Genomic DNA, 24,628 nt, shown 5'->3' with positions numbered 1-24,628 from the left:
ACCCCAGACCCCGCCCCCATAATAGTACTAATTGCACCTTGCATGTCCCGTGCCTCATCTGGAAGCCTTCCCTCTGACGTTGCAACGTCAGAGAGAAGGCTTCCGGTTCAGGCGCAGGATGCCCGTAGGAGCCACTGCCCGTGGCTTTGTGCACCGAATCAGTTAGGAAGAGGGAGCTGGCTCGAAGATAACGCCGCATCGATCGCACCGTGGACCAGCGGTTGAAGAACACTGTTTTGGGCCTGATGCACGTGCTGGCCCTGTGGACCGGCAGGAAATTTCTGTGGACCGGCATTGGTCCGTGGACCGGAGGTTGAAGAACACTGCTTTAGACTATGAACCATATAAACTGGTTGCACCTAAGCTTTGGCACATCAGGGTGGGCTTGCGGTAATATTGTGTAATGATTTAGACACACAAGTACCTTTACAGAATTGGTTCTAGGCATGCCCCATTGTAGCCCGTAAATCGAGGCACCATGTTATATAGACCGGCCTCCTATTGGATCTTTAACCCATCAAGTCGCTAGAACTCGAACCCACGTCAGTGGCACCTAACACAAGCACACAGTTAGGAATATTTGGAAATACTGGGGAATGTTGGTCTTTCTGACTATTAATGATTGCTTTAATATTGTCTACATCCAAAAGTGAGCTAACAGCTTCAATAATGCAAACGAAACGTGGGCAAATGAGATCAAGGATTTCATCTTCCTGTTCTGGTTTTACTGGGTAGAAATGAAATGCTCACTGTGAATTATTTATGTCCTGGCATATTTCATTGCTCATCTAATCTAAACCTTAAGTTTATATACCGCATCATCTCCACGAGTATGGAGCTCGACACGGTTTACAAGAACTTAAATAATAGGTAGAGAAGAAGAAAAAGGTTTACATGAACTTGTGCGTAGAAGGGAGGAGAAAAAGGGGGGGGGGGGAGGATAGAGTTACAATTTGGTGAAAAACCAAGTTTTCAGTTGTTTGCGGAATAATTGAAGGGAGCCCAGGTTCCGCAACGGGATGGTGAGGTTGTTCCAAAGACCTGTGATTTTGAAGAGAAGGGATTTTCCCAGTTTGCCTGCATAATTGTACATTCATTTTGATTTCATGCTTTGCTCTTGTTTGTTAACACAATCCTTGATCTCATTTGCATGCATTTCATTTGCATTATTGAAGCTGTTAGCTCACTTTTTGTAGCAGTGGACAGAATCTTAACTATCTAATAATTAATAATCAAATGAAACACATCAAGACCAATAATTAATTTAATGTGAACATAAGAACATAAGAGTTGCAGCTGCTAGGTCAGACCAGTGGTCCATCGTGTCCGGCAGTCCGCTCACGCGGCGGCCCTCCGGTCAAAAACCAGCGCCCTGAGACTAGCCCTACCTGCGTACGTTCCGGTTCAGCAGGAACTTGTCTAACTTTGTCTTGAATCCCTGGAGAGTGTTTTCCCCTATAGCAGCCTCCGGAAGAGCGTTACAGCTTTCCACCACTCTCTGGGTGAAGAAGAACTTCCTTACATTTGTACGGAATCTATCCCCTTTCAACTTTAGAGAGTGCCCTCTCGTTCTCCCCACCTTGGAGAGGGTGAACAACCTGTCCTTATCCACTAAGTCTATTCCCTTCAGTATTTTGAATGTTTCGATCATGTCCCCTCTCAATCTCCTCTATTCGAGGGAGAAGAGGCCAAGCTTCTCTAATCTTTCGCTGTACGGCAGCTCCTCCAGTCCCTTAACATCTTAGTCGCTCTTCTCTGTACCCTTTCAAGTAGTACCATGTCCTTCTTCATGTACGGCGACCAGTGCTGGACACAGTATTACAGGTGTGGGCGCACCGTGGCCCAGTACAGCGGCATGATAACCTTCTCTGATCTTTTTGTGATCCCCTTCTTTATCATTCCTAGCATTCTGTTTGCCCTTTTCGCCGCCGCCGCACATTGTGTGGACGGCTTCATCGACTTGTCAGTCAGAACTCCCAAGGTCCTCAGTTTTTCACAGCTTGCCACGGGAAACCTCCCTCGAAGCACTGCCGCCGCAAAAGTACACCCAAAAGGGTATCACTTGTGCAACATCCCAGGACCTCACCCCTGCGTGAAAATTCAGTGTGAAGTCTTAATTAGTGCCCTAAAATAAGAGCGCTTGAAAGAATTTAATCCGCGGCTCCCGTCAAGGTATTACAGCGTCCAAAATTCTTGCCTCTGCCGCAAATAGCAACAAAATCAAAAGTCACAACTTTGCTGGATTTAAAGCATAATAGAGCACAGTACTTATCTGCTGGAATGCAATCAAAAGAGTGCCGTAGATAATATCACGAGCTTTGAAAGTCAAAATGAGCCGCGTGCTGTGTATAGGTCCAATCTCTTCACAGATTGCTGGGCGGCTTTCAATGCATAGCAAGCGGAGAGAAGCAGTGCTCACAGTTCCTGATGAAGGGGGTTTAGCCGCTGAAACGGAGCCCCGTTGGACCTATACAGCACGTGGATCATTTGGACCTTCACAGCTCGTGATATTATCTACGGCACTCTTTTGATTGTATTCCAGCAGATAAGTGCTGTGCTCAAGTTTCAAGTTTATTTCATTTCTTTGATTACTTCGCATAGTCCAAATCCAATGCGATTTACATAAGTTCAAAAATTGAATAAAATTTTAAAAACCAACAAACATAACATTCACTACTAATACATTACTACATGTAAGGAGGGAAGCGGTTGACAGCAATTGACATAAATACAATTCTAAAAAAAAATAAAACCAGGGGAGGGTCAAGACACAGAAGGTCGGGGAACAGGTACCCGCTTAATTCTATTAAATCGTCTTCCTGAAGTTATTATAGGTTATAACATATTTATTGGAAAGCGTCCTTGAATAGCCAGCTCTTTAGGAGACTTTTAAACTTACTCAGTGCTTTTTCTTCTCTTATATTAAATGGCAATGAATTCCAGATTTGTGGGGCTCTATTATGCTTTAAATCCAGCAAAGTTGTGGCTTTTGATTTTGTTGCTATTTGCGGCAGAGGCAAGAATTTTGGACGCTGTAATACCCTGACGGGAGCAGCGGATTGAACTCTTTCAAGCACTCTTATTTTTGGGCACTAATTAAGACTTCACACTGATTTTTCACGCAGGGGTGAGGTCCTGGGATGTTTAACAAGTGATACCCTTTTGGGTGTACTATTGCAGCGGCAGTGCTTCGAGGGAGGTTTCCCGTGGCAAGCTGTGAAAACTGAGGACCTGCCCTTCACTTTAAATATTGAGTATTGGTCTAGATTTGTGCCGGGTTTTGAAGGACATGTCTGGTAACCCTAGTGGCGGCACCTGACATTGCCGTGCCATGTGCCCCTATCACACACAAACCCTCCCCCACGTACCTCTTAAATTCTTTGCCGGAAATGAGCAGTATCTTCTACCTGTTGCTTGCACTGGCCTTAGCACTCCCTCTGATGTCACTTCCTGGTTCCCCTGCCTCCCCTTGCTACATCACTGCCTCTAGTCTCTTCTCACATGTATGTCTCACATATGAAGAACCCTTACCATTTTGGTTGCTTTCCTCTGTACCAATTCCAGCCACTTTTGAGGAAATTCTACAACTGGTCACCTCCGTTGAGACGCCCAGAGGACATGCAGTAAAAGCCTACTTTAAAACTCGTAGAGTCTAGGATTTTCACATTATTTTCTCCGTGTGCTAGAGAAGCCCCACAGCCTCAACCAATAGAAATGGGAATTGTATATGCAGTGATATCACTAGGCCCAGAGTAAAGCAGAGCTTTGATGATCTCTTCAGCCCAATTCTGAGAAATGGGGCTGCGACATGGCAAATGAGGTTTAACGTGGATAAGTGTAAGGTGATGCATGTCGGTAACAAAAGTCTTATACACGAATACAGGATGTCTGGTGTGGTACTCGGAGAGACCCCCCAGGAAAGAGACCTGGTAGTACTGGTCGACAAGTCGATGAAGCCATCCGCGCAATGTGCGGCGGCTGCAAAAAGGGCGAACAGAATGATTAAGAAGGGGATCACAAGCAGATCAGAGAAGGTTATCATGCCGCTGTACCGGGCCATGGCACGCCCCCACCTGGAATAGTCTGTTTAGTTTGTTCATATTTTAACTAATCACAAATTTTTGTTTGGTTTGTAACACTAACTTTTATCTGTTTTATTTTTATTAATTAATGTTATTATTATTGTACATCGCCTAGTAATCTAAATAGGCGATTTATCAAGAACGATTAAACTTGAAACTTGAACTTGTCCAGCACAGGTTGACATACATGAAAAAGGACAGGGTACTACTCGAAAGGGTCCAGAAAAGAGCGACTAAAATGGTTACGGGGCTGGAGGAGTTGCCGTACAGTGAGAGTTAGAGAAACTGGGCCTCTTCTCCCTTGAAAAGAGGAGGCTGAGAGGGGACATGATCGAAACATTCAAGATAATGAAGGGAATAGACTTAGTAGATAAGGACAGGTTGTTCTCCCTCTCCAAGGTAGAGAGAACGAGAGGGCACTCTCTAAAGTTAAAAGGGGATGGATTCCGTACAAACGTAAGGAAGTTCTTCTTCACCCAGAGAGTGGTGGAAAACTGGAACGCTCTTCCGGAGGCTGTTATAGGGGAAAACAACCTCCAGGGATTCAAGACAAAGTTAGACGAGTTCCTGCTGAACCAGAACGTATGCAGGTAAAGCTATTATTATTATTATTAAGTTCTTATATATCGCCATACCCAAAGAGTTCTAGGCAGTTCACATCAATTAAATTAGGATCCGGTCTGAACACGGATTTACAAAATTTTGTCGGAATTACAAGCAACGAGGAAGGAAGTATTGGGGTTTTAGCAGATGTTTATCATACTTGGATTGGAAGAGAAAAGGGAGGGAGAGGGAACCAAGAGAAGGGAGGGGGAGAGAAAGGAAGGGGTGGGGGGGGGTAGGATTGTAGCGGGGAAAAAGGGTTAAGGGTCCTGTTCGCGGAAGAGGTGTGTTTTGAGAAGTTTTCTGAAGTCGAGGTAGGTCGGGGCAATGTCAGTTAGGGCAATGGTCTTTGACCTAAGGGCTGCCGCATGAGCGGACTGCTGGACATGATGGACCTAGCAGCAGTAATTCTTATGTTCTTATGTCCAGTGTCTGGGAACGTCAAGTATGACCAGTTTGTAGGTTAAGGGAGGAGTTATTTCGTGAAGAGAATTTTGCAAAACTATAAATTTAAAAGCAAAATTCAAACTTTTGTTTTACGGTATTCTCTCCCACCAAGACCCTTGATGTGAGAGAGAATCCTCATGTCTTATAGAGGCAGCAGAGTGTGGAGAGAGTGTGGCACAGTGGTTAAAGCTACCTCAGCATCCTCAGGTTGGGGGTTCAAACACACTCTGCTCCCTGTGACCCTGGGCAAGTCACTTAACCCTCCCACCATTGCCCCAGGTACATTAGATAAATTGTGAGCCCACCAGGACAGACAGGGGAAAATGCCTGAGTACCTGAATAAATTCATGTAAATCACTCTGAGCTCCCCTGGGAGAACAGTATAGAAAATTGAATAAATAAAGAAATTTAGCTGTGCTCCTCTGCTAGCTTAGTAAACATACTAAAGCAGATCAGTTGCGGAAGATAGGTGTCTGAGGCCACAGAGATCTCTTCCCTGCTTTTGGGCGATTTAGGGAATTGGGGAGCCGTCTCCACCCTGCTGCAAGAGTAAGAAGTGGAGAGGAAACTCCCCCCCCCCCTCCTGTTGACAGTTCCAGCTGGGCAAAATGAACCCAAGGGTCTCATCCACTGTATCACTAGAATCCCAGAAATCATCCTGAGGCTGAGGAGAGGAACACTTCCACTACTGCAGTGCCTTGGCATTTTTTTCCATCTCAGAAGAGATCCTTGTCTAACGTGACCATACATCCCGGGACCATCCCGTTTTTAGGTAGCCTGTCCTGTTGTCCCCAAGCAGAGCTTCGGGACGCTGAAATGTCCCATTCTCAGGGGCCCGCTGAAGAAACCCTCCTCCCGGTACCTTTTTTTAATCCCGGCGGCTGCCTCCTGTCCTGATGTCTACCAGCAGTGGCAGAGTGGCACGCCTGCCTGGTCCTGCGCCGCTCACTGAATGGCTGCCATCAGTTCTCATGAGTCCCAGCAGCCATTCAGTGAGCAGCGCGGGACCAGGCAGGCGCGCGAAAAGCTCGCGCCTGCCTTGTTCGCCGCTCTGCCGCTGCCGGAAGACACCAGGACAGGAGACAGCCACCGGGATTAAAAAAAGGAACCGGGAAAGGGGGGGGGGGGCGTCCTGTCCCATTTTGAGGAAAAAAATATATGGTCACCTCCTTGACACCTCCTTGGAGAGGGAGACTCAATTGCTCTGAGTCCCTGCACCACAGAGAGAAATTATCAAAGACCATGTGTTCCATTATGTCATCTAATGCACCACTGATGCTGAAAGCTGTATTGAGTGAAGAGGAGAGTTAGAGGACACTCTGATCTCGCCAAGGAGTAAAGAGGAGTTTTGGACTTTGTAAATGATGTAAATACTTAGGCCCCTTTCACAAAGCTACATTAGCGAGTACCGGAGTGGTAGACGTGACACAGCCCATAGGAACTGAATGGGCTCCATCGCATTTCCCGTGTGGGAATCGCTACTGCAGCTTTGTAAAAAGGGTTCTACTAGGACAAGCAGGATGAGTCAGCCACATATGGGTGTTGTCCCAACAGCTCCCAATTTGCGGATAAGCTCTCCAATAGCTCAGAGAGATTTTTTTTTTTCTCTCTCTCTGAGCATGTGCAGTGCCTGGGCCCCACTGGGCATGCCCGAGCCCTACCTATTTCCCTCTGCTTCCCCCTAATCCCCAGTCTTTAGTTTCCGCCCGTTCCCATGCTTAGGGTTACCAAACATCTGGATTTCCCCGGACATGTCCTCCTTTTGCGAACATGTCCGGGGGTCCGGACGGCTTTTCAAAGCCCAGCACTTTGTCCGGATTTTGAAAAGCTTTCCTCCACATCGCGTTGGGCAGGAGGGCATCCGCGCACGCGCGGATGTCCTGCCTGACGAGAGCAGGCGGCGGGGCTTGGGCAAGATTGGAGGCAGAGATGGGTAGAACTGGGAGGGCCTAGGGGGTCAGAAAATCTGGTAACCGTATTAATGCTGACTCTGGTAAAGTTTGTTTCATCCACCTTGACTTTTCCATGCCTCCCCCTCTGCTTACTTTACTTTATCCATTTCTTACATTCTGCCTACATCAATTGCAGGTTCGAGGCCGATTACAAGATAAAATCAGGAACAATTCATCCTGGAATATGACAGGTACAATATAATTCAATCTAAAAAATACAACTTAACAATTCCATTTAAATTTGATTCATTTTGTAATAGGATAGTTTTGAAACAAGATAGTCTTAATTGCGTTACGGAATCGGGCATAATTATGTATTTATATCATTGATGTGGGAAGAAGATTCCATAATTTAGTTGCACAGTAAGAAAATGACATGGTAAAGACTTTCTCGGATCTAATACCCTTAAGAGTGTTGGTTTTAATTGGTTGCGCATCCCAAATGTAGGGCTCCTTTTATTAAGCCGCGGTCAAGGTTTCTACCGTGGCCCATAGCGCTAAATGCTCCGATGCTGCTTCGACACTCATAGGAATTCGATCGAATGGAAACAAATCAACAAACCGATACAGGTAGGGTGGAGCCAGACCATGGATGATTTAAAATTCAGTACTCCCCAGAAATTCGCAGGGGTTCCATTCCAGGAACACCTGCAAATTTCAAAAAACTGCGAATGAGGTTTAGTAGCGGATCGAAGGCAGGAGAGGGCAGCTGGGGCGCTGGCGGGTGCTGAAAATCGGGTGCAGGATCATGCTTAGTATTTTCCCGACGCCTCTTCCTGGTACTAAAGTCAGGCTACACCAATCAGGAGCTGACTTGGGAAACACTGCCATCGAGAAGGAGGGATAGGGGGATATGATACAGATGTTTAAATGCTTAAAAAGATATTAACAGGCAAACTAATTGTTTTCAGAGACAGGAAGGTGGTAGAACTAGAGGTCATGGGTTGAGCTTGCAGGGTTGGAGACTTAGGAGGAGGCTGTCAAGACAAAAACGGGGCTAGGATTCCAATAGTGGTGTGGATTAAATACACAGAGGATCACTATAAAGAGAACAAGGAAGGAATCCAATTGAAGCAAAATGAAATGATCTCAGAATTAACGTCGGGGGAAGGCTTGTGGGCTGGCCGCGTGCAGTCGCTGCACGTGCCTGGCCCGGGACGGCAGGGAAGGTGGGAGGATGGGAATGGAGCCTGTCGGGTGGCAGGGTCGGCTTCGGCGGTGAGGCAGGGAGGAAACGGCGGCTGGGGGGGGAACAGGCAGGGAGAGATCTTAGGCGGCGGCCAGCATACCACAGGTTGAGAAGCACTGTTCTACAGTCTGGGTCCTGTAAATGATAAAAAAAAACAGATCAGGATCAAGGCTGGCATTGGCTTCAACAGCAACTCCAGTAACTGGGAAGTAGGAACAGTGCTGGGCAGACTTTGACAATCTGCATCAGAAAATTAGCAGGGAGAGACAGAGATTAAGTATATCACTCTACTTTAATCACGAAGAAGTAGAACCTGTGCAGAATGCCAGATTTAACTCTGGGTCACCTTGTTGGGCAGACTGGATAGATTGGGCAGGTTTTTTTTTTTTTCATCTCTTTGACATTTACGGTGTTATGTTACTGTTTACAAGAACAAGGGCCTAGATTAAAAAATTACCCTTCCCATGTCCTAGTGAGACATGACTAAGGTGACCATACGTCCCATTTTCAACGGGACAGTCCCGTTATTGGACCGACCGTCCCGTTGTCCCGAGCCACTGCTTCGGGACGTCGATATGTCCCGTTTTCAGGGACAGCGTCCCGAAGCTGTGCCTGGGGACAAGGGGACGGTCGGTCCAGCGCCAAACCCCCGCAGTGTTCTCCGCGCCCTAATCCTGCTGCTGCTGTCGATGTTCCTTCCCTGGCTGACTCCAGAATTCAAACTGAACCCACGCTCTGGGGCTCTAATGTGTGCGTACCGGCTTCCCTTCTTTTCCCTCCGAAACCAGAAGTTACATCCTGGGGGTAGAAGAGAAAAGAAGGGAAGCCGCACGCACACATTCGAGCCTCGGAGCAGGAGTTCACTACAGGCAGCGACGGAGGGAAGCTAAGGGAGATACGAAGGAAAGCTTACAACTTTCTTCGGGCCTTCCTCGTTGCCGGGTCGACTCCTGCCTACTTTCTGTTTCAGCGACGGCAGGACCCGGCAACGAGGAAGGCCCGAAGCAAGGAAGAGCAGCAAGTTATAAACTTCCCTCCGTCGCTGACCTATGAAAGATAGGCCAGTGATGGAGGGAAGCTTGCGACTCTGCCGTTGGGAGGGACGGGAAGAGAAATGATGCTGCTGCACCCAAGGGGGAGAGGAGGGAATAGAAAAGCTGCTGCTGCTGCACCCAAGGGAAAGAGGAGAGAAGAGAAAAGCTGCTGCATCCAAGGGGGGAAGAGACAAGCTGCTGCACCTAAGGGGGGGGGGGAGAGGGGAAGAGAAAAGCTGCTACTGCACCCAATTGGGGAGGGGATAGGGGAAGAGAAGTGCTGCTGCTGTACCCAATTGGGGAGGGGATAGGAGAATGGAAGTGCTGTTGCCGCACCCAGAGAGGGGAGAAGGAAGACCAGGGAAGGGAAAGGAGATGAAAGAGATGCCAAGACCATGGGTGGAAGGGAAAGGAAAGGAGCTACCAGACCATGGGGGGGGGGAAGATGTCAGGGTATATGGAAGGAGGGGGAGGAGACAGATGCTAGACCAGGAGGAAGGAAGGAGAGAAAGGAAGAAGAGATGCCAGATAATGGAGTGGGAGGGGGAGATGGAAAGAGAGGAGAGAGATATGAAGGAGATAGAGATGCCAGACCATGGGGTGGAGTGGGAAGGAAGGAAAGGAGAAGAGAGAGATGCCAGAGCATAGGGGAGGGGTGGATACAAAGCCTGGAAGGCAATGAGGGGGACATAGGAAGGAAGCACCGAGGACACTAAGGATATAGGAAGGGGCACTAAGGACATAGGAAGGAGGCACTGGGGGCACTAAGGACACAGGAAGGGGCACTAAGGACATAGGAATGAAGCACTGAGGGCACTGAGGACATAGGAAGGAAAGAGGGAGGGAACAGAAAGGGACAACTGTTGGGCCTGAGTGCAGAAAGAAAGAAATGAAAAAAAGGATGCACAGTCAGAAGGAAACGCAACAAGAGACTCATGAAATCACCAGACAGCAAAGGTAGGAAAAATGATTTTATTTTCAATTTAGTTATCAAAATGTATCTGTTTTGAGAATTTATATCTGTACTATATTTGTCTATTTTTCTATAGTTACTGAGGTGACATTGCATATTTTAAAGTCATCTGCCTTGACATCTTTGAAAAACCCCCAAATATAAATGATAATTAACATTTTCTCTGCGTATAGTATGCTTTGTGGTTTTTTAAAAAAATTTTATGGTTACCATTATGAATTAATAAGATATTATGTGTACATGAAAAATGAATGGAAGAAATTGGGGGCGGGACTGAATATTAATAGATGTCCCGTTTTGATGAAAAAAATAAATGGTCACGGTAGACATGACTCCAAGTAAGGCCTCACCAGTATCCTGTATAATGCTACCGATCCAGGGCAAGCAGAGGCTTCCCCCATGTCTTAATAACAGGCTATGGACTTTTTCTCCAGGAACTCGTGCACACCTTTCTTAAAACCAGCTACGCTATCCGCTTTTACCACAACCTCTGGCAACGCGTTCCACAGCTAAACTATTCTCTGAGTGAAAAAATATTTCCTCCTATTGGTTTTTAAAGAGTGAAAAATTGATTCACTTATACCCATTCTACTCCACTCAGGATTTTGTAGATTTCAATCGTTTTGCGAAGTTAATCAGAAAACGTTCAGAAAATGTTGGAAATGAATTCATATAAACCTGGAGAATCAAAATAAAATATGCTGCAGGCTAGAAACATAGGAGATGATATTTAAAGACTTTCATGTTGTTTACAGGTGCAAGTTAATATGTAAGTATAAGTAGAGGGCCCAGAAATTCAATGCCAGGACATGTACGCAGTGGCATAGTAAAGGAAGTTTGGGGGAGAGGGGGCAGTCCACCCCGGGTGCGGTATTCCTACAGGCGCATCATCCCTCCAGTCCTCCTCTCTGCGCCCCCCCCTCCGTTCTTTTCCTTGCTGCCCTAGTTCGGGACTGGGGGGCGGGATTAGAGCATTACAGGGCGGGGATATATGGAACTGGGCGGGCCTGGGGGTGGGTCTAGGGGTCAATCCTCCTCATATTATGTAACACCATTTTTATAGATTTTTTTTACCCCTCCCTTCCTCCCTGTCACAATCTAGAGCTACCTCTCTATTAATTACATAACATCTGGCGAAACCCCCCCTTTCAAATATGTGATGGAATAAAACATAGTACAAAATTCAACTTTTGAACAACTCTCCTTAAAGCTTTCCTTTAGCAGAAGTCATATAATAATTTCTAACTACACACATTTACGGCAGAGGATATGTACGTTTCACTTTCACTTTCAGTTCAGCCTAGGCAGCAAAGAATGCGTAAATTACTGATGCTTATAAATGTTTAAGAAATAATTTAAGTAAGCTCAAATTAACCACCCTTTTTTTTTTTTTTTTTTACATAAGCGCGGAAAGGTTTTCAGTGCCAGCTGGTGCACTAAAGGCTCCTTTTACAAAGCCGCATTAGCGGCTTTAGCGCGTGCGACTTTAAATCACGCGCTAACTCCCGCACTGACTGAAAAACTACCGCCTGCTCAAGAGGAGGTGGTAGTGCGGCCGGCGGTTTAGCGCGCGCTGTTACATGCGTTAAATCGCTAACGCAGCTTTGTAAAAGGAGCCCTAAGTGCTCCGAAGGTCATAGAGTTCTTATGAGCATCAGAGCAGCGCAGAGCATTCAGCGCGCCGGCTGGCGCTAAAATCTTCTGCACTTTTGTAAAAGGTGGAGTAAGTTAGGAAGTAGCGCATTATGTTTGCAAAGTATTAAATATACTGTCATGCATCTTGTGAATTTACAAACTGGTAAGAATTCCTGCTTATACATTACATAATGCATATTTCTACTCCCTCCTCCAAGTGTTACACAATTAGCAAATGATCCCTTAATAGTAATACACTGAAATTATATTACATTACATTAGTGTCTTCTATCCCGCCAATACCTTTCAGTTCTAGGCGGTTTACAACAATAGTTGCCCTGGGCATTCCCAGGAAGAATACATGGTTAATAGATGTAGTAGGCGTCGGGGGTCTGTGGAGGGTTGATCAGGTTTAGGTAGATCATTTGACAAATTTCGTGAAACACAAAACGAGGCCAAGGGGGGGAGCCTGAGCATTACTACATTCTGTAAAGGCACCAGCCGGGTCTCTCATCACTCAATGCTTCCTGCACAACAGACCTTGACACTGGCTTCCTGCTTGGGGGAGGGGAGGGGGGGCAAAGCCCCAACTCCACACGCTTCCCCGGGCGCCCCGAGGGTCCCCTGGGAGAGGAAACGCCGCTGCCACCCCCCACCTCCGCGCACCGAAGATATCTAGGAAAAATCTCGATGGGCGTTTACAACATGCACACGTCGTGCCTAACTGTATTTAAACTTCTTGTTTGAACTCGAGCTTTGGAGAGAGCTTGAGAGGGGAATATGCTTGCCTCTCAAATGCTCAAAACCAGATTGGCCTGCCAATCTCTTACCACATTTCGAGCTACACATCTCCACTAGGACAACCAGAAATTGCAATCTTTTTGCCTATCCAAGGATCACTGATTGCAAATACAGGCCCTTTCTGGACAGAACTTTTAAGTTTCAAGCTAGTAAACAGTAGACCTGGCTAGGCAATTACATCAACAGAGCCAGGGTGACCTAAGGCACATAAGCACATAAGCAGTGCCTCCGCTGGGTCAGACCAGAGATCCATCATGCCCAGCAGTCCGCACACGCGGAGGCCCATCAGGTCCAGGACCTGTGTAGTAGTCCTCTACCCGTACTCTTTTATCCGCTTTTCTTCAGAAAGTTGCCCAATCCCTTCTTGAACCCCAATACTGTACTAGAAACGCCTTCACCGGATCAGACTTTAGGTCCATCTATTCTGGCGACCCCCATACGCGGAGGCCAAGCCAGGTGCTCCCAGATGGAGACCCTGATTACCCATATCCCTCAATGTGATTTGCAAGGAGGTGTGCATCCAACTTACGCTTGAAACCTAGAATGGTAGTCTCCGTCACCACCTCCTCTGGGAGAGCATTCCAAGCGTCCACCACTCGCTGTGTGAAATAGAACTTCCTGACATTTGTCCTGAGCCTGCCTCCCCTCAGCCTCAGTCTATGACCTCTTGTCTGTGGCGCATTTAGGAAAGAAATTAAGACAGCACTGTTCGACGGATTTATCTCCTAATCAGATACCATTTAAAAACTAATAACACCATACTGATAATGAAAGGTCACTTTGGCCAGCCACAAAACTTAGAGACTTGAAGAAAGCGACAGGTATATTTTATTCAGCATCTGCGGACCCCTGAGCTCCAAGCTGGCTTCAGAAGTCCCCAAACCAGGAAGTTACAGAGATATTTATACACTTTTCTGGCTATACAACTGAATTCTAGAAAGAACGTCTCGCGTGTTACTTTTCTTAGCAATCATTGGTCCTAAGCTCACACTAGCAGGTCACTTATCTAAGCTCTGCAGTCTTTCTGTTACATGTCCAGGAGCGTGGAATACAATATTATGTATATTGAGATAACCATAAGAAGCTAAAACGCCCTGCTACAACACCTAGTTCAGGCAGGCTAGAACATGAGATAAGTTAGATCTGCAACTAAACATAATTCAGCATTTTATTAAAGAGAAAACTTAATTTTAAACTCAGGAAAACCAGTCCCAGACTCCTTCAGTAACTTTGAGAAATATGTGTATTTTTACTATTTGTATTCTGTAATTCGCTGACTCTCCAGCTCGCTTCAGTGTAAACCGCTTAGAAGTCGTAAGATTGTGGCAGTGTAGAAAAAATAAAGTTATTATTATTAAAAGATTGAGTTTTGAATCTCGGTTCCTCAATCATTTTCTCCATAGATGTGAATTTTTACAATTTGACCGTCCTTGTAACCCAGCATTTCCTTCCTCTCTTTCCCTCCCAGAAGTCCAACATCTGTCCTTTATGCCCTTCTACCCCCCTCCCCCAGTCTGACATCTCTCCCTCCCACCCCCTTCTGTCTCTGAATCCATATCCCTTCCACCTTTCCCAGTCTAATTCTCTTCCCATCCTCTGCTACTCTGAGTTGTTCATCTCTCCCTCTCCTCAGTTTGCCCTCTTCCACCAAGTACATCTTTTCCTCTTCCCATTTGGGCCTCCTCCACCAAGTCCATCTCTCTCTCTCTCACCATTTCACACCCTCTACCATCTCACCTTGACCCCCTTTCACCACTTTTGTCATCTCTCCTTCTCCTGCCCATCCATCCTTCCCCAAGGCCATCTCTCCCTCTCCTGTCCCTCCATCCTCCCCAAGTCCATCTCTCCCTATCTCCGCCTATTCCCCTCTGACATGTCTCCCTGTCCCTCTTCTAGCCCCTCTGTCCTCCCCAGCCATCTCCCCACTGACACATATAAATAACTATATCACTGCTTCTATGTATACCTAGTGCTATTTGCACAAGCTTAGTAAAAAGTCCCCAATATCTATTTTTTTTATTATTAGAATTGGACTTACTGACTTACAAGTGCATTCACTCTGTAGCCTCTCAATATCTCTCCTCACTTATCTCCCCCCTATGCTCCTCCTCACGAACTCTGCTCATCGGGGAAGTCCCTCTTATATGTACACTTCTCCACCGCCAACTCCAGACTTCGTCCCTTCTTTCTTGCCCGCCGTATGCCTGGAACAGGCTGCCTGAGTCAGTTCATCACGCTCTGTCTCTGGTGCAGTGGTTAGAGCTACAACCTTGGCCCCCTGAGGTTGTGGGTTCGAATCCCGCACTGCTCCTTGTGACCCTGGGCAAGTCACTCCATTACCCCAGGTACATTAGATAGAGTGTGAGTCTGCTGGGACAGTTAGGGAATAATGCTTGAGTACCTGAATCATTTGCAATCCGCACAGAACTGTACGATCTGCAGAATATAAAAGAAATCCACGCTAAAAGCCCACTTTTTTGAAGCCGCTTTCAACTCTTAACTCCCATTCACTGTAAGATACCTCTATCCATTGTATCGTTCCTTCCACTGCAAGCTCCCCAACTCCGAGGTGTCCTGTGTCTGTCTGTCCAAATTAGATTGCAAGCTCTCCTGAGCAGGGACCATCTATTGAATGTTACATGTACAGCGCTGAGTATGCTTTTCAGCGCTTCAGATCTAAAAATTCACGAGAGGATCCACACAGGGCACAATCCATTTACATGTACTAAGTGTAATAAAAGTTTCACTTATCTTTCACATCTAAAAAATCACAAAATGATCCACACAGGGCACAAACCATACACATGTACAGAGTGTAATAAAAGCTTCGCTCAGCTTTCAGATCTAAAAATTCACGAGAGGATCCACACAGGGCACAAACCATTTACATGTACTATTAACTCTCCTCTTCCCCCCTCTTAAATTCAATCAATTTGTACCTCGCTTAATCTATTGTAAACCGCATAGAACTTAACGGTATTGCGGTATATAAACTTTTATTATTATTATTAAATAGCAGTAGTGGTAGAATTGCCTAAGGAAAAAAAAAAATGACCCTTTTTTTAGGGTATTTTTCTGCTCAAAGTAGTTTTCAAAATGCAAAACTACCGAGTCGTTGCAATTTCTACCATGACTTTGCCATTTTATTAAAGCAGGCAATTTAAAAATAGGTGGTTAGGACCACGGCAGAACGTGATCTAGGAGTGATCATTAGTGAGGACATGAAGGCTGCCAATCAAGTGGAGAAGGCTTCCTCCAGGGCAAGACAAATGATGGGTTGTATCCGTAGAGGTTTTGTCAGCAGGAGACCTGAAGTCATGACGCCGTTATACAGATCCATGGTGAGGCCTCACTTGGAGTACTGTGTTCAGTTCTGGAGGCCACACTACCGTAAGGACATGCTGAGGATCGAGTCGGTTCAGCGAATGGCCACCAGGATGGTCTTGGGGCTCAAAGATCTCACGTATGAGGAAAGACTAAAAAAATTGCGGCTCTACTCACTTGAGGAAAGAAGAGAGAGGGGAGACATGATTGAAACGTATAAGTACATCACGGGACGTATCGAGTCGGAAGATGATATCTTCTGTCTTAAGGGACCCTCGACCACCAGAGGGCATCCGCTGAAGATCAGGGGAGGGAAGTTTCATGGAGACTCCAGAAAGTACTTCTTCACCGAAAGAGTGGTGGATCAGTGGAACAGACTCCCACTGCAGGTGGTTGAGGCCAGCAGCGTGACGGATTTTAAGAGTAAATGGGATGCTCACGTGGGATCTTTAAGGGAGTAAATTCGGTAGCAAATACTTGGAATGGGCAGACTTGGTGGGCTATAGCCCTTTTCTGCCACTATGTTTCTATGTTTCTATTTTCATTTGTTTGGCATTACTTTACACGTGCAAATGCTTTTAGAAAATTGCCATCATGCTATTACTTTGGAATCCTGTTCAAATAAGCAGAAAGAGATTCACTACGGGCATGGATTGGATCCGATCCGTGAGGGATCTGATCCGTGTCCGGAGGGCTGATTCGCGATTGGAATCACCCCCCCAATCGCCTGCCCAGATTGCTCTATAGCGATCCCAACGCATACGCAGACCATCTGTAGATGGTTTGCGCATGCGCTGGCCCTCCGAGCCCAGCAGAGCTAATTTTTCTCTTTTTTTTTAACTGGTGTTAACTTTTTTTGCGAACCCGCGGTTTAACCCGCTTTAATCCCGTGGGTTAAAACCAGGGGCCTGCACTGCAGGGAAGGGCAGGAGAGTCGGGGCAGCAGGAGAGATTCAGGGTGAGAGCAGGGCGGCGAGTTGGAGTGGCAGGAGAGATTCGGGGCGAGAGCAGGGTGGTGAGTCGGGGCGGCAGGAGAGATTCGGGGCAAGAACACGAGATCGGGGCAAGCAGGAGATAGCAGGAGATTGGGGCAGGCAGAAGATCGGGGCTGAGAGCACAGAAGCAGAGCAGAGAGCAGGGTGGCAGAAGGCAGGGCAGTCAGAAAGGACCTCAGCGACTGGTCCTCAGCAGTCACTTATTTTGGATCGGCCAGCCCAGTGAATCGCTTCCTGCCTACATTTGAATGCCGTTCCCCCCCTCATTTGCATGCGCGGATCGAAGGATGATCGGGACCGAGGTTAGTGAATCGGGTCAGAGGGAAATCGGGTCGTAAAGGGGTCACTAAGTGGTCGGAAGTTGATCGGTGGGCTTAGAGAATCTAGCCCTTAGGGGCTTATTTAACATTGCACCTTAAAGCCCTAATTACAGGTGCAAATAAAAAAAATGGGTTAATCATGGAGACTCTATTGTTCACATTAAAGTGGTCCCCCAACATTTTAGTTAAGTGCAAGCTAAAATTAGTTGCTACCTTACTTTAAATCAGGAAGCGTCAAGTGTAAATGAGATTTTACTGGGCTCATGGTAAATAGTGTGTTATACTGACCTCTATCTGCTATTTACAACTCGCCCAAGACGTTAACACTCGTCTCAGATCAGATATAAACTGTCAAGCAGGCTTACTGTTCTGAAATCTTTCAGTGATAACTGGTTCAAGGCGATTTCCCCCCCCCCCCCCCCCAGAATTCCCCAATAAATAATCGTGAAAGCGTGGAGATAACCTTGTGTAAACGAATCCCCTGAAGTAGCCTGCTTTCAGGCGAAATAGAAGATCTTTTCTATCGGGACGAAGATTCTCCTTCAGATGAGTGTTTAACTCTCTTATATATGCTATTATGCAGGTTTTACAGCCACGCTATTAAACCCTGTTTTGAATTTATCTACAGCTGGAGCTGATTGCCATAAATATAGTTAGTTTGGGACTGTTTCACCTAATTATAGAAAATTTATGGACGTTGAAATTCAAATCCTTTGAGAATTTTTTGAAAACTATTCTTCTAAAGAGATGTTGAAGTATGAAAGTAACATAATTGTACGGAGTTTTTTTATAAACCCGTGATGAGGTGGTGAGCTTTGGGTACTTGTGTAGTCCCGGCGACCCACAATTGAGGTTTATTTTTCTCCGTTTATTTATGATTTTGTCAACTGTCCTGTACTTGTTATTTTTGGTGTGAATGACTCCCTACTTTAACTATTTACAACGTTTATATTTACAATTTTTTCTTAGCCAATAAATAATCAACCATTGGACATCCAGTGTAATGCTTTCGCTGGATTGTTCTGGGATCTTTGGGCTTGAAAATTATGGTTCACTAGTGATGCTTCCAGCCCTTCAGATTTTCAGGATACGTGCCCTGATGTTTTTGCCTCTTTTCTGCATGGTTGCTCATTTGATATTGCCTCTGATACTTCTTTGCCTTGCGGGGATCCTGAATTTTAATACAAGGATGATGTTCTGGTCACATATACAGATTCTCATGCCCTAGAATTTTTCTTTTTTGAACCAATGTCTTCATTTTATTTATTTATTTATTTATTCAATTTTCTATACCGTTCTCCCAGGGGGGGCTCAGAACAGTTTACATGAATTTATTCAGATACTCAAGCATTCTGAGAGATTGGAGAAGCTGGGTCTCTTTTCCCTGGAGAAGAGGAGACTTAGAGGAGATATGATAGAGACTTATAAGACCATGAAGGGCATAGAGAGAGTAAAGAGGGACAGATTCTTCAAACTTTCTAATAACAAAAGAACAAGAGGGCATTCGGAAAAGCTGATAGGAGACAGATTCAAAACAAATGCTAGGAAGTTCTTCTTTACCCAACGTGTGGTGGACACCTGGAATGCGCTTCCAGAGGACGTAATAGGGCAGAGTACGGTACTGGGGTTCAAGAAAGGATTGGATAAATTCCTACTGGAAATGGGGATAGAGGGGTATAGATAGAAGATTACTACTGTCCGGGACCTGTTGGGCCACCGCGTGAGCGGACTGCTGGGCATGATGGACCTCGGGTCTGACCCAGCAGAGGCATTTCTTATGTTCTTATGTTCATTTTTTGTCACCACATGTTTAGAAAATAATTGCTTAAAATGGAACCCTGACAAGACCATTTGGTAATTCCTCCCTCGTTCCTATATCATGTATGCAAATCCAACTACTTGACTCTATTATTGTTTGGAAACCATCAGGTCTCCCATTGGTTTATCACGTTCATTTCAAGGTTCTCCTTTTGACTCATGGGGCCTTAAATACAGGGATACCACTTTATCTTTTTTCCTTGTTTTTTCCTCGCACTCCCTCATGCAAGACAAATCCATCGGGTGTGGACCCTCTCTCTATGGAACACAATGCTTTCTGTAGAGAGGCTTGCTTCACTCAAGCCTCTCTACAGAAAGTTCATGATGGCTCCCAATTCCCCATAGAATAACTTATAAAATAGACATCCTCACATTCAAAACCCTACAATCCAATGAACCTGCTTTCATGGATAGAATCCTTAGCCCCTATGATCCTTACAGAGCTCCGAGATCCACCTCTCAATATATCGGCACTCGTCGAACCACCTCTTTCTCGGTTACAGCCCCCTCAATCTGGAACTCTCTACCAAATACCCTGAGGGCAGTACAAAACTTAGACCAATTCAAAGGAGGACTAAAGTGTTTCCTTTTCAAAGACGCCTTTGGGTAATATCCTCTTCCTTTTACCTCATACTTTTCTTGCACTCTCTCCACTTCCAGCCTCCTTATAAAAGAGGACCTTCTCCCTCCCCCTCCTCGTGTTTCTTCCCTCTATATGTTTGCTTTTCCTGTAAATATTTCACTAAAACTTACCTTTTGTTTTTATTTTAAGTCCTTAATTTGTCCTGTCTATATGTCCTTGTAAGTCTCCCCCTTTGTTTTTAATATTGTAAAACGCTTAGAATTCATGATAGGCGTTTCAACACATTTTAATAAAACTTGGAAACAAGACTCATTTTTATGCCGGATCATGGACAGGAGGAAATTAGCATTCTGATTTCCTCTATCCCCCTTGCTTCTTCTTTTTTTTTTTTACTGTCCTGTCATAAAATGGAGCTCTCTGTCTTTCTCCTGCTTATGTTATTACACCTTTATAAACTGTTTTTTTGTCCTTCACAGACCATAAAAAACATAAACATGGGCTTATGGGGCCCAGAATGTGTTTCTTTATCCAGTACTTGTTATATTGCCATATAGGCTAGGAGAAGGCTAGGAGTGTGCTCGCACTGGCCTGCAAAGGTAGCTAGAAGGATATGATCTCCCATCAACTGATGTAGAGGAAAAAGGTTGCAGCACAGGTATGGGGAAAGGGGCAGGCGCATAGCTATGGGTGGGCCTGACCTGCCCAATCTCGGCCCACCTCCGCCCAGTCTCTCCCACCACTAATCTTGCCTGCGCAACCGCAGTGAGTTGGCCTCAGTCACACGCACAGTGATCAGGGCGGGGCCCATTAACCTCTGGCGAGAAACAAGCACACTCGGCACAGTTAAAATAGTGTAATACTGGTGGGGATTCGCTCTGGACTGCCAAGCTTAAAAAAAAAAAAAGTTATATATTTAACGTTGGTGGGTTTCTGGGTGGGGGCGGGCTCTACCACACCCAGGATGCTTTTATTAATAATAACAATAAAGTTTTTACACTTCTCCCTCCGTATTCGCTGTGATAGGGGATTAACAGAACCGCAAATACAGAAAACCCGCGAATAACATTTTCTATTGAAAACCATCGTGAACATGGTGAAACCGCAAATAACATGGTGGGAGATCTGGCCTGTTCCTGAAGGAGAGGCAGAACACGGTGAAGAAAGTGCTGGGCATCAGCGATTTTCTCTGTAAACGCTTGGAATCAGCAATTTCTCTATGCAAGCTGATGTAATTTGGGGGAGGAGCCAGCAAGCTAAAAACCGTGAATAATCGAAACCGCGATTGCTGAAACTGCGAATACGGAGGGAGACGTGTATATTTAATGCTGGTGTGTTTCTGTTTGTGGGGGCCGATGCTAGGCGGATGAAGAGGGCATGGCTGACACTAGACTACAGGAGAGGGGGGTAAAGAAGGACAGAGCTAAGCTGATACCGTGCTACAGGGAGAGGTGGAGGAGTAGAGAAGGCTTAGGCTGATTCTGTGCAAACTGGTGAGGTGGCAAGGGAAGGGAATGTTATGTAGTTTATGTTGCTGCAGGGCAGCTGTTTGACAAACTACTTAGAAATCCCTCAAGTGCACTCTAAAGCATCCACTATAATAAAACCCTTAGCGCGCATGCGCACTTCAAACTCCGTGGTGCCGTGTGTCCGTGGTGCCGTGCTCCCGCAGGCGCAGTAGGACCCTGCGGCGGTTTCTCTATCGGCACCGCTGCCAGGCACACAGACAGGGACTAGCGGCGTTTCCCCAGCCCGAGGCCGGACCAGCAGCACAAGCAGCCGCGGCTTCATCAAGCAGTCACGGGGCATTTGCTAGGCCGGCCCACTTCGATAATGCATAGCGGGCCGCCCTAGCAAAAGCCCCGAGGCTGCCCGGGCTAGCAAATGCTGGACAGGGGGAGCAGGTAAGGGAAAAGGGGTACTACTGGACAGGGGGAGCAGGGAAGGGGTGCTGCTGGACAGGGGGGAGGTAAAAGGAAGGGAGAAGGGCTGCTAGTACCCGTTAATGTAACGAGTTAAAAAACTATTTACTTAACAGTATATCAATAAACGCTACCCATACCTATACACATAGTACCCGCCCATACACATAGGGCCCGGGGAAATCCAGACGTCTGATAACCCTAACAACACCTCATCACATTCTTTAGGTGACCATTAGTAATTCCTTATGATCTTCAGTGACTCTGGTGAACTCGTGGGACTTATTTTCTCTGTAAACGCTTGGAATCATCGATTTCTCTATGCAAGCTGATGTTATTTGGGGGGAGGAGCCAGCAAGCTAAAAATCGTGAATAATCAAAACCGCGATTGCTGAAACTGCGAATACGGAGGGAGAAGTGTATATTTTTTTTTTTCTTTCAATTTATTGAATTTTCATTAAGTTTTCTCTCTTTAATAAATTAAGGAACACACATAAATATTACTGGGGAAGGAGGGAGGGTTGGTCAAAAAAAAAAAAAGTCAACAGCAAGAAAAACAGGCCATCATAAATTACAGAAAATTAACAGGTCAACCGCATATCCTGCAAGCCCCAAAAATACGGGAAAAGAAAACACAAAGCCAATAAGCCAGAAAAGATTAATGGGTTGATATTCAGCCAGCGGCGATCAGTGTGTTGCTAACCTCCACCGGCATTATGCCAGGAAAATTCAGTGCCAGAATATGTCCAGGGCTTGGCATTGAATTTCCAGGTTTGTGGAGACGGCTAAAACATAGTCAGTTAAGTGCAATATTCATCATTTATCTGGCAATGGGGCAACACAAAGCTAGAACTGATTTTTATGCAGTCCTGTTTATATGGTAACATTGCTGATCAAGTGCTCACTCCATCCTTGGTATGCCCCCCAATATAACCAGTTTTGATATGCTCTAGCTCAGTGGTCTGAAACTCGCAGCCCGGGGGCCACATGCGGCCCACCAGGTACTATCTTGAGGCCCTCGGTATGTTTATCATAATCACAAAAGTAAACTAAAACAGTTTCTTGATCATATGTCTCTTTAGCTATAAATTACAATATTATTATTAAGACTTAGCTAAAAGGAAAGATTTATAAACTATAAAGAGTTTCACCTCATGCAAAATTGTCATTTCTATAATAAGACATTAACTGGTTTTTTCTGAGGCCCTCCAAGTTCCTACAAATCTAAAATGTGGCCCTGCAAAGGGTTTGAGTTTGAGACCACTGCATTAGCTGGACATTTTCAAGGGCACTAACCAGTCAAGCGCCATTGAAAATGGCCGGTTAGCCCCAACAAATGATTTAACCAGCTAGGAGCCTGGGGCGCCTCAAGCCCCTCCCAAGGGACGGGGCCTGAGGAGTCTGAGCAAATCAGGGCCTTTCCAGATATCCACTTATGTAAAGGGTTCCCATAATCATGATGTAAACCTTACCGTAACACTAGATAACAAGTGAATGTTTTAAGTGTAGTGGGGAGGCATCCCTCTCAAAAATAGTATCCACCGTTGGGGCGCATTTGACAGGTTACCTCCCATTCAGTGCACATATCTGTCGTGCGCGCAACTGTCGGGGCGCTTTTGTCATGATGCAATTGTTGTGCGTGCATTTGACGGGTCACCGTCTTTCCCTGTCCGTGCATCTGTCCTTCCCTGCCTTCCTAACCTCTTCCCAGTCAGTGCAGCACATGTTCTTCCCTCTCTTCGCAACCCCAGCCCCCCGAGCAGGACCCTGTGGTACGACCTATCCAGCTCCTGACTCCCCCACCTCCATCCTTCCCAACTGCTGTAATTTTAAATCTTCAGGCAGCTGGCAGCGGTAACAAGGTGAGTCTGCTGCCATCGGCTTGCCCCGGAAGTCTTCATTCTGCAGCAACTTCCTGTTCCCGTTTAGGCAGGATGCTGCAGAACAAAGACTTCCGGGTCATACTTATGGCAGCAGGCTCACCTTGAAGCCTCTGCCAGCTGCCTGAAGATTTAAAATTACAGCAGCTTGGGAAGAGATAGGTGGCAGAGTTGGGAGATCCATAACTCTTCTGACCACTGACCGTCAATTACATAAGAACATAAGAAGTTGCCTCCGCTGGGTCAGACCAGAGGTCCATCACGCCCAGCAGTCCGCACCCGCGGCGGCCCATCAGGTCCATGACCTGTCAGTGGTCCCTGAACTCATCCTATAACCTATCACTACTTCTATCTGTACCCTTCAATCCCCTTATCCTTCAGGAATTTATCCAAACCCACTTTGAATCCCTGTATTGTGTTCTGTTCAATCACAGCCTCCGGGAGTGCATTCCATGTGTCCACCACTCTCTGGGTGAAGAAGAACTTCCTGGCATTGTTTTTATTTTTATTTTGGGGGTGGACGGGGGTGGACCATTGCCCCTGTGGCCACCTCTGTTCCAATGCCTATATATGATAACCCACATTAATAACTTCCTTCCTTAGTAGGTTACTTCAAAACATACATGGTACACTTCCAAAAAAACATAAAACATAGCTAAAAAGATTTCCTTTTTGACTTCGATTATATGAGAACATTAGGAAAAATTCTAACATGGCATCCCATAAAGACTTCAGTGATGCTCTTGAGGGAAAAAAAAAAGATATGTATGACCAATTTCTTCTCCGGTTACAAAACAAAGGATAATCTCTGCTGACAATTACAATTCCTGTGTCACAGACACCGTTTGCTGGGAAGAAGCATTTTGTATTGAAAAGTAGAATGCTTTGGATAAGGGAGATAATTTCTCCCTAGTAAACTAAGAACAGTCCTCTAGATATTTTTTATAATCGCCAGGGTCCACTATAAATGCGTCTGTTTAACTTTCAAAATCCTATATGGTATCCTCCCTCCCTTTATCCCTCTTTCTTGGAATTCCTCAAACCCTAATACCACCAGATCCTCCCACAAATTA

At 45.8% G+C, this 24,628-nt stretch overlaps 1 protein-coding gene across 1 annotated transcript in view; it reads right to left on the bottom strand.

Moving 5' to 3' along the window:
- Positions 1-8,353: 8,353 nt before the first annotated feature.
- Positions 8,354-24,628, bottom strand: part of LOC117346299 (gamma-aminobutyric acid type B receptor subunit 1-like) — a 177,281-nt gene continuing 161,006 nt past the window's right edge. The window contains exon 7 of the mRNA XM_033915699.1: positions 8,354-8,513. Within this exon, the coding sequence (XP_033771590.1) occupies positions 8,354-8,513 (160 nt within the window). The remainder of the gene's footprint in view (positions 8,514-24,628) is intronic.

The sequence above is a fragment of the Geotrypetes seraphini genome, chromosome 12, assembly GCF_902459505.1.
Source record: "Geotrypetes seraphini chromosome 12, aGeoSer1.1, whole genome shotgun sequence".
Taxonomy (NCBI): Eukaryota; Metazoa; Chordata; class Amphibia; order Gymnophiona; family Dermophiidae; genus Geotrypetes; species Geotrypetes seraphini.
The sequence above is the reverse complement of the archived record's forward strand: the minus strand, read 5'-3'. Positions and strand labels throughout refer to the sequence as shown.